Raw genomic sequence first — 11,019 nt, forward strand, 5'->3', positions numbered from 1 at the left:
GCCAGCCCCTCCGTGAATCCTGGGGGAGCGGAGGTTAGGTTAGGGAGAGGACTGAAAGATACTTGGGGAGGTCGAGGGTGGGACAGATAAGGGGTAGTGGACGGGAAGGACCCTAGGGGAGGGGAGAACTAGGGGCTCCTGACATCCTGGGTCAAGGTAGGAGAGACCCAGGGGGGCGGAGAGGAGAGGATGGGAGGAGGAGGAGATCGGTGAAAGGGGGAGAACGGGAGAGAGGAAGAAGAAGGGGGCGGGGAAGGGACGTGAGGAGGGAGGGAGAGGGACCTGGCATCCTGGGAGATGGGAGTTAAGGGGCAGGGAGTGAGGGAGGGAGAAAAAGGGTGGGGACTGCGATACTCTGGAAAGATAGGGGAGGAGGACTGATAATGGGACAGGTAAAACACCGATGGTTTGGGAAGGGAGGAACTGTGAGAGATATGAAGAGTAGGAAAGAATGGAAAAGCGTATGGGAGGAAATAGAGGAGGTGAAAAGGGTGAGAATGATCGAGGACCTAAGGAGGATGGTCAGGGGCGTTGACAAAGTATCGAAAGAGGAGGTTTGGTGGGGTAAGAAGAGGAGAGGGGGAAGAAATAGATGGGAGAGTAGCATTGGGACAAAGGTTCTAGTAAGATACAGGCAAAGAAAGAGGAGGGTCTGTAAGGTGGCGAGGACACAGTCTAAAGAAGAGTGGAAATTGGGGAGAGCCGGGAAGAATGAGGGATGGAATGGAAGATAGAGGGACTGAGATAAAGAGGTGAAAAAAGGAACCTTGTGGAGAGTAGGGGCTAGTGTGGAGACAAGGGATGGTGAGAATCCTGGTATTTAGGGTATAAAGAAATTTTAGACAAGGGGCTTGGAAACAGGGATAAACTCATGGGCCAGGGAAGAGGAGTGTGATAGGGAGGCCTGAGAGAAAAGTATCAAATGAGACAATTGTAAAAAGTGCTTAGCACAGTGCTTGGCACATAGTAGACACTAGATAAATGCTGGTTCTTTTCCATTATTCTCTGAAGAAGCCCAGGGACTCTTTGGGTAATGATATATAAATATATAGATAAGTGAGTTCAAGTTTCTTCCTCCTTTATCCTATATGTGCATATTTGCTGGGTGCCATAAAGGAATCAAAAGACTGTTTGACTATGCCATATTAAATTCAAGGTTATTTAGAGCCCATCTAAAGCCTATGATTTGGGTCTTGGCATGGAAATTCCATCCTTATCATTGATGGCCCATTAGTGAAATGGAGAAAAGGAATAGCCTAGATTAGGAATAGATCATCTTTAATACTAAGAATGATTGAGCAGGTCAGGTTTAATCTTGAGATTCTTATAGGAATTTTAGGTCACTTTTGAAATTTTAGGATTAAATAACCAACATCCAATGATGTTTTAGTACTGACAGTCTTCCAGGGAGACTTAGGGCCAAGGGAGAACTTGTAGGAATGGACTTTTCCCAGGACAGATTTATATAGACTATAACATCTGGAATTTATATGGAACTTGGCCAACTTTTAACATGGAGTTGAGTTAAGCAGCTGTTTGGCCAACTACATGTGACTGTTTCATTGCTATCAGAATTCTTCTGAGAAAGGAGGAGAAAGGGATGTGATGATTTTCTGGTAATGAAGAGTTATAATGTTTGCTTCATGATACATGTTTTTAGCAATTTTAGAGTATCATTAAGCCTAATCTTTGGGTAAAGAACTTTTATGGATCAGATCTGCCATATGATTTGTGATATCCCCTCCTCTGCCCCATCCTTACTTCCTAAGACTGGAACACTTTAAGACAAAATCTATGCCCACCCAGTCCCCCTTTGCTGCAGTCTCACTGGCTGGTTATGTTACTGTCCATAGCCCAGTGGGAAAGAGCATTTCAGAAATGCTGAAACTATTCCTGGGACCCATGTTAATATGAGCTCAGTTTTTGTAGGATTCAGAAATGAGATTAATTTGGTCCTGCAGTGTAAATCCTGGATCTCTCTGCCTCACCTAAGTAATGCTGATAGCTTTTGTTACTGTATATAGCATGGATGAAAACACTGTGCTTCCTCATGAATAAATTGTATTTTCAGACCCATATCCAACTCATTTGATTTAGCTCTGCTCTGTTTTTCTAAAAGGACTGCCACTGGCTTTGCTGGGGTTTGGTGTCAGACTGTGATCCAGCTTCCTGTTTGTGGGTGAAGGGGCCTCACAAACAAAGCATTCCTGATGAGATAAAAATTGGCACACAGGCACATGGGAGCAGCTTTTTGACTATCACTGAGGGTAGAAGCCCAGTTTGGGATTATCCAGAAACTTTTTATTCTTTGAGTGCCAGATTGGGTGGTAGCAGAATGAGGCTGCTTTGTTCCTTCTGCTCACATCCTTTGTGTCTCTGTTCCTAGGGACCTACGGGGAGAAGCCCCCTCTCAAAGGTGCCCACCTGGAGGTGACAAGTCAAAGAACGAGACTGAAGAGTTAGGAGGCCATCTAGGTTGGGGCCCAACCTATTTGAAGCCACTTAACCACACTCTACTATGGCCACAGCCTTGGAGACCCCAGTTCAGTCTCCAGCAGAGCAGGAGGGGCTCCTAATAGTGAAATTAGAAGAAGATTCCTCTTGGAAACAAGAATCTGCTTTGTGGGGAGATGAACTTGATCTTGAGATCTCTCGTCAGCGCTTCCGGCAGTTTCAGTATCAGGAGGTGTCTGGACCCCATCAAGCTTTTAGTCAACTCTGGGAGCTTTGTTGTCGGTGGCTGAGGCCAGAGGTGCGTATGAAAGAGCAGATCCTGGAGCTGCTGGTGCTGGAGCAATTCCTGAATATCTTACCCAGAGAGATCCAAAGCTGGGTTCGAGAGCATCGTCCAGAGAGTGGTGAGGAGGCTGTAGCTTTGGTGGAGGATTGGCAGATAAATCCTAAGAAACCAGGACAGCAGGTAAGGAGAATAAGGAGGTCTAGTTAAATGCAGTAAAGGGCCTATTTAAATATTTTTGGGAAGTGGGGGAGGGGGGCAGGTCCAGGCCTGTGATTTCGTTGGTACAAGGAGCACTAAGTGAGGAGCCTCCCTCCACCAATGCGGTTTGGCAAATTTTTGGCAGTCTACAATTTTAGAGGGTTGTTTGTCAGCATAGAAAGATAGAGGGATTCGCTCAGGGTCACACAACCCATATTTGTTAGAAGAGGACTTAAACCCTGATCTTTCTATGAGGGCAAGGTATCTAATCTTTATACTAACTACCTTGCTGCTTCTCAGATTAAAGGACAATGGTCCTGTTTCTATTACTGGTCTATTTCCTGCTGCAAGCTTCTCTCCGGTTCCCTCACTCTCCTACAGCTCTGGTTTGTTTCTTAGGCCCTTTCTTTTCACTTTAGTGTCCACAATGAGAAAGTATTGCAATTCTAATTGTCTTGACTGCTCTGCTCATAGTCTGCCTCAGTTGACCAAATTTTCACCTCAAATTCGTAATCTTCCAAAATTTCTTTTTCTTAAATCTGAGAAACTTTAGTGAGAAGATTAAGACCAGTGGACACAAATTCCCCAGAAAACTCCAATTTTGCTATAGAAGTCCATGGGAAAAATAAGATTCTATCTGTAGAAATCATTTTATGGCTGTGTTTCCTGGAGCACATTTGATTTTGGGGGTGCTGGCATTGTAAAAGGTCTGGTCATAAATCTAATGGTAGTTGCAGCCTATTTTAGGAATTTTGAAAGCTGTAAAAAGCATTTTTTGGGTACCTGTTCATAGAATTTATAGTGTAGAAAACATAGCAAATTGAATTATTGGACTTTGAGGGACAGAGGACCAGATCATGTTATACCTACTTTTCATATGAATTATGGTTGGTTTTCATAGATAGGAAAGGAAGTGACAATTTTTGCTGCTTGGCATTTGGTTCCTATTGGGCTAAGTCCTTAGATGAATCCTACTACTAGTTGCTTTCCCTCTTACCCATTCACTTCCTCCCTCCTGGGGGAATTTTCTTGTCTTACCTAGAGTCATTGCCTAGAGGCCTTGTCCTGCTACCAGGAGCAGAATTCCCTGAGGGCTCTGCTCTTTCATTGTTGTTGCCTGGGTGTTAACAATTATCCCTCTTTTAAAATTCTCTGGAATACCTTGCCCATTCCAGGACAGACTGTTCCCTTCAGACCTGGGTGGGTAGCTGGCCCTTAGGTAAGAACTGATGTTCTCCTCGCAGTGGTTTCTCCCTTTCCCTCCAACATACAATGTGAGGGATAAAAACTTGGTTCTCTGCCAATACAACTGTGACAGATGCGTATATCACAAGAATGTCTGCAGCTCTCAGTGTGTAGATAGAAAGCTTTATTGTTTCAGGTTCACCTTTCCATGAGAAGGGAGAGTGAACCCTTATAGGAATTAACGAGTGTCCACACCTCTTACCCTTTTTTTTTTAGGATTTTAAACTTTAAAATAATCTTTTAAAAATAGCTTAGAGCTAATATACTCTTTCCAGTTATTAATACTTGGAAACATTACAGGTCCCTGATACATCACAACTCACATTCTTAAGCTTTAGTAGTCATCTAATCCATAGTAGCATTAGCAACATTCTTCATGCTACTGGCACACAAACACTCATTGTAATCATGCTAGACCTATGCTTTCTGATTGGCTCTACTTGACTATCAGCCTTTGCTAATTGCCAACAATTACAACAACGACAGGTGTTCATACTAGCTTTCAATAATAATATTTAGCATAAGTTAAAAAAAATTAGTATTTATTTAACATTTTAATGTTTACAAAGCTCTTTGTGTATATTATCTCATTTGATCCTTGTGATCAACCCTGTGAGATAGGCATTATTATTATCCCTATTTTACAGATGAGGAAACTGAAACAGAAATTAAGTGACTTGCTTAGAGCCACATAGCTTCCTTAGGCGGTGTCTGAGGTAGGATTGAACTCAGGTTTCCTGACTCTCAAGTCCAGTACTTTGTCCATTATGCCACCCATTTTACCAGTGACCCCCAGAATGACTTTGGTCTTGTCCATCAGTAGAGCTGAGGATTTTCATATTGCTTCCATAGTTCTTTTAACCATACCTTCTCAGAATAACCTGACCTTGGAATATTTTTGGGCCTCATTACCATTTTCCACCTTGTATTTAAGAAAATTATTTTATTTTTGAAAAAACTTTACCTTCCATCTTAGAATCAATACTATGTATTGGTGGTAAGGGCTAGATAATGGGGGTTAAGTGACTTGCCCAGGGTTACACAACTAGTATCTGAGGCTAGATTTGAACCCAGTGCCTCGGAGCTTCCCACAGACTCAGAATCTCAGATAGAAGTGACCTTTCAAGTGTAGTTCTGGTCCACCTCCACCTGAACAGGAATCATTTCTCTAACAGCCAAACAAGCGGTCATCCAGGGCTTGCTTGAGAGCTTTCAATGAAGGCAAGCCCATTCACTATCTTTTGAGGTAGCCCATTCCATGATGGGAGAGCTCTCACTGTTAGGACACTTTCCTTTTTACTATCAAGTCTACTGAATTATAGCCTCTACCCATTGTTCTCCATTCTTCCCTCTGAGATCAGGCACAAGAACTCTAGTGCCTCTTCTTAACAGTCCTTCCAATACTTGGAAACAGCCACCATGCCCTCTTCTAAGTCTTTTCTCATATTATAAACAATAACTGTAGAACCAAAGTCAACCTAATGAACTCAAAAACACCAAAGCACAAAGAATTTGTCATTTGGGCTCTGAAAAGAAAAGATAGTTTCAGGTTAAGTGTTCTGCAAAGGCTTTTTTTTTTTTTTTTAAACCCTTAACTTCTGTGTATTGGCTCCTAGGTGGAAGAATGGTAAGGGTGGGCAATGGGGGTCAAGTGACTTGCCCAGGGTCACACAGCTGGGAAGTGGCTGAAGCCAGATTTGAACCTAAGACCTCCTGTTTCTAGGGCTGACTCTCAATCCACTGAGCTACCCAGCTGCCCACCTCTGCAAAGGCTTTTGAAGAAGGCAGCCTTTGAGCTGAATCTTAAAAGATGAATAGGATTTAAGCAGGTAGAAAGAATGTAAAAGATAGGCCTTCCAGGCAGAGAAGATAGATACACTTTGCTTGCAGAAGCTAGTTTGTCATCAACTCCTGCTCACTCTTCTACCTCAGTGAATATACCCTTCTTTGTCTTTGCTCTAATAGTGGCCCCTGGTACCATCTTCACTCTGGAATGATAATCTTGGAGGGTTGGGGGTTAGGATTGAGGTTTTTTTGGGCCAGGCAAGGGAAGACCACATATCATCTGACTGTAAGTTAATGAAACTTAGGAAAATTTGAACTTCAAAAAGAGTATCCCTTACTTCCAAGTAGACTCTCAGGAGGACTGCAAACATTTTACTGAGGCTGCTGCTGCTCAAAACATTCAGAAGCCCCTCTTCTGGAATGATCTGTGGCACATTCTTATAAATATAGGACTAAAGATTTTTTTTTTTGGAGCTGTTTTCTGTTTTTTTTTTTAACATTTAATAATATTTATTTTTTAGAAAAGTTAACAGGGTTACATGATTCATGCTCTTACTTTCCCCTTCACCCCCCCCCCACTCCCCACCCTTCCATAGCCAATGCGCATTTCCACTGGTTTTAACATGTGTCATTGATCAAGACCTATTTCCATATTATTGATAGTTGCATTGGGGTGGTCCTTAGAGTCTACATCCCCAATCATGTCCGCCTCAACCCATGTGTTCAAGCAGTTGCTTTTCTTCTGTGTTTCCTCTCCTGCAGTTCTTCCTCTGAATGTGGGTAGCGTTCTTTTCCATAAATCCCTCAGAATTGTCCTGGGTCATTGCATTGCTGCTAGTACAGAAGTCCATTACATTCTATTTTACCACAGTATATTGGTCTCTGTGTACAATGTTCTTCTGGCTCTGCTCCTTTCACTCTGCATCAATTCCTGGAGGTCTTTCCAGTTCACATGGAATTCCTCCAGTTATTCCTTTGAGCATGATAGTATTCCATCACCAACAGATACCACAATTTATTCAGCCATTCCCCAATCGAAGGACATTCTCTCATTTTCCAATTTTTTGCCACCACAAAGAGTGCGGCTATAAATATTTTTGTACATGTCTTTTTCCTTATTATCTCTTTGGAGTATAATCCAAGCAGTGCTATGGCTGGATCAAAAGGCAGATAGTCTTTTAAAGCCCTTTGAGCATAATTCCAAATTGCCATCCAGAATGGCTGGATCAGTTCACAGCTCCACCAGCAATGTATTAATGTCCCAATTTTGCCACATCCCCTCCAACATTCATTACTCTCCCCTTCTCTCATTGGGACTATAGATTTAAAGTTAGAAGGGGAACAGCTAGTGGAGATGGCAGGTCTTGGGTTCAGATCTAGTTCTGGACACTTTCCAGCTCTGGGACCTTGGGAAAGTCACTTAACTCCCATTGCCTAGCCCTTACTGCTCTTCTACCTTGGAAATAATACTATCGATTCTAAGACAGTTGGTAAGGGTTTAAAAAATTTTTTTTAGTTAGTAGGACCCTAAGAAGTCACCTAGCCCAACCTCTTAATTGTACAAATAAAGAAACTGAGTTAGGGGCTCAGTGGATAGAAAGTCAGATCTGGAGACAGGTGAACCTGGGTTCAAATTTGGCCTCAGACACTTCCCAGTTGTGTGACCCTGGGTAAGTCACTTAACCCTGTTACCTAGCTCTTACCTCTCTTCTGTCTTAGAATCAATAAGGCAGAAGGTAAGTGTTTTAAAAAGAAAGAAAGAAAGAAAAAAAGAAAGAAAGAAAGAAAGAAAGAAACAAACAAACAAACAAACAAACAAACAAACAAACAAACTGAGTCCCAGAGAAGTTCAGGCATTTATCCTGGGTCTTAGGCTACTCAGGCACTTTGTACATTACACAGGTAATTAGAGACAGGGAGACACTACCTCTGAGGCCAAATCTAGCACTGTTTCCACTGTAGTGAACTACCTTCTCAACATCCTCTGTATAGGCAAATTGAATTTTTAGAATTAGCCAGTTCTAGTCAATAAATAAAATGACTTTTGCCTCAGAGGCAGCATAAGATAATGGAGAAAACATGGGACCTTCTGTCAGAAGGTGCTAGTTAAATTCCTGGCTCTAAATCTGGTGACTTAGGGAAGGTTAGCATCCCCATCTGTAAAATAATAATCATGTATTTGCTTCCTCCAAATATGTTCTGAAGAAAGTACTGTGTAATTTGAGAAAGTGAAACCATGGAATTTATTTTTTGGTGTATCTCTGGAGATAACTTCCAAGGATGATTACAAAGATGTCTTGAACTAGGTTACATTGTTGGAATAAGTAAATTGGGACAGACAGTAATTCAGTAGTGTTGAAAGAACATTGAATTTCATAGAATCTCAGAGTTTGACTCTCAGTACCTGCGTTCAGATTCTTTGCTACTTATTATTAGCACATGATTTGCCCTTGAATAATCCCTTTAGCCTCTGGGTGACTTGGAGAGTGCTCCTTGACCTCTCTAGGCTGGAGCTGTTTCATGTGTAAAATGAGGGTGCTGGCTTTAATCCCCTTTCAGCTCTAAATAATGAATCTATAAATCCTGTTACATTTCTTTTTCTTTTTATTTGTTTCTTTTTTTTAATGGATTTCTTTTTAAAACTTTCATCTTGGGACATTTAGCTGTGTCCCACATAAACCAACACTGGCTTGAATCTGCTATTAATATTTCTTGCTCTGGGATTCCCTGCCAGGATTTTGTTGAGTGATGATAATTGGAGGTTTTCCTACAGATTACTGCCAATGCACATGGACAGGAAGGGGCCTCAAAGGAGTCTAGGCCTTCAGGAGCCATGAAGGATTTGGAGATAGAGCCCACAGACTGCCAGTCTAAGGGACCATCCCAGAAACAGCTGCTACAGAATCCCTGCCCAGGACAGCACCAGCTTAAGGAGGAATCACGGCCTCTTAAAGAGAATGGTGAGAACCAGGGTATTGTGGGGAAAGAGAGAGCTCTGCCTGAGTCTGGACATCAGCAAATGGAATGTAACATTGGAAAGGATTCGATAGGGGCACGTGCTCAATGGAGCACCTGGAAACCATTGTACTCTGGGAGCATGAGGTTGGCTATTGCTTTGTCTTAGGTTAATCTCTATATTGAATATTGGAATCAGGATTTTCCCTTTCTCTCCCTATCTCTGTTTTTTCAGTTCTAAAATTGCATCTGAAGATATATTATAGGAAGCTAGTGGTCATTACTCTGTGCATTTGTCTTAGGTTTCTTTGTTAATCATCAGCAAAATGAAGTTCTGCTCTCACAAGTGTTCACCACCTCCCAAATGTAGGGGCAGCGATAGATAGTAAGAAGAGTTGGTCAGTGTATTTCAAAGATACTTAAGTTGTAGCCTCTTGGAAAAAGACCTGGACCTTAAATGTTTGTCTTTATTTTTCTTCTTAGCTGTTCTTGCTCCCCGGGTTCCTGTCCTGCCCAAGATAGGTCGTGTTGGGGACTGGGAGATGGCAGCAGAGTGCCAGGTAAGTTGCAGTTTGCTCTTTCCTCTCTTGAGATCAGATCCCCTCTCATTTTGGACCCTAGTGCTCTTCTTTCCTTCACACCTCTTTTTTTCCATAGGACCCTATGTCCTATGTCCAAGCTGGAGAGTCTTGTCCATGTTATTGATTAGGCCCTTGCTTCTGCAGTCCCTGCTCTCTCTCTTTCATGTTGCCTCTTGGCACAAACCCTATCCTTGGGAAACCTTAAGTTCCTTCAGACATTTGTTTTGGATCTTTTGGAGCATCTTAGCACTCCTTACTATGCTAACTGGGCAGGGTGATTGTCTATGAGCTTTAGCTTTTGACTTGGGGGATGTTGGGTTGTTTCAGGGGTCAGCAACAGAGGAGGATGCATCATTGTGCTTCTCTGCAAGCCATGGGAATCCTGCTCAGAAGGCCACCCGCAAGGATGCCATGAGAGAGAGTCATAGAAATGAGCTTTCACTGGGTAAGGATTGATTTCTTTTGGAATTGAGAACTCATCAGGTTCTAGTCAATTTTGTTCTCTGATAGATCTTTGGCTGGCCATTCTGTGAAGTCCAGTGCCTGTGTGATAGGGACTATAACCCTACTATGTTCCTTCCACAGGAAAGATTTCTGTCCAACATTGTTGCAAACTGCCCATTCCCAGGTCTTCTCATGGGAGGGAGAGTGCATTTACATTACATCATTGGGCCTTCTTCTTCATAGTAGCCTAGTCTATTTTCCATTGTTATTATCATTCCTAATTATGTCCCATGTCTTCTTAAGTGTTTCAACAAGATTGATGTCTTTATAAAGACAGCAGTAATTTCTTTCATTTTTTACTAAGAAGAATTTGGTTCTTTGTGCTTCACTGCTATTTCAGCACTTTCTCTAGAGGGTATTCAAACTCTTTGAGGTGACACTGTGATGTAGACAAATGAACAGTGGAAGAGAAGTCATAAGGCTGTCACTGAACATATATCCAAGGGACAGAAGCTTTAAAACATGGTATCAATAGTTGCAAAATTCCACTTTTTAAAGATTTGCAAATCACAAATTTTTTTTGTTTACCCTTATTCACACATATGTACATTTGATGTCATGGAAAGAGGACAGAGACCACTAGGAATCAGTTCTCCATTGACCAGTGGGGCATGGACATATCCCTTAACCTCTTAGGCCCTCAGTTTCTCTATCCATAAATGAGGATATTGTGTCCTAGAGGATTTCTAAGCAGCAGCTTATGACTATTCATAGTTACCAAATTGGTGGGGATGACTGGCTCCTAGAATCATAGTATTTCAGGACTGTACAGACTCCTAAAGTTCACTTTGTCCAGCCTGTATCTGAGTAGGAATCCCATGTGTAAGAGACTCGTTACCTCCTGAGTAAGTCTGTTTCCATTTTGGGCAGCTCTAATTGTTAAGAAGTCAGCCTTCCTCCTCTCTCCCTCCCTTCTCTCTCCTTCCTTCCTTCCTTCCTTCCTTCCTTCCTTCCTTCCTTCCTTCCTTCCTTCCTTCCTTCCTTCCTTCCTTCCTTCCTTCCTTCCTTCCT

At 42.2% G+C, this 11,019-nt stretch overlaps 1 protein-coding gene across 1 annotated transcript in view; it reads left to right on the forward strand.

The window, feature by feature from the left end:
- The first annotated feature begins 2,518 nt into the window (after positions 1 to 2,518).
- The window catches only part of ZSCAN20 (zinc finger and SCAN domain containing 20), a 28,704-nt gene continuing 20,203 nt past the window's right edge, over positions 2,519 to 11,019 (forward strand). The window contains exons 1-2 of the mRNA XM_044668751.1: positions 2,519 to 2,920; positions 8,742 to 8,931. Of these exons, the coding sequence (XP_044524686.1) occupies positions 2,519 to 2,920; positions 8,742 to 8,931 (592 nt within the window). The remainder of the gene's footprint in view (positions 2,921 to 8,741; positions 8,932 to 11,019) is intronic.

Source organism: Gracilinanus agilis, chromosome 3 (genome assembly GCF_016433145.1).
Source record: "Gracilinanus agilis isolate LMUSP501 chromosome 3, AgileGrace, whole genome shotgun sequence".
Taxonomy (NCBI): domain Eukaryota; kingdom Metazoa; phylum Chordata; class Mammalia; order Didelphimorphia; family Didelphidae; genus Gracilinanus; species Gracilinanus agilis.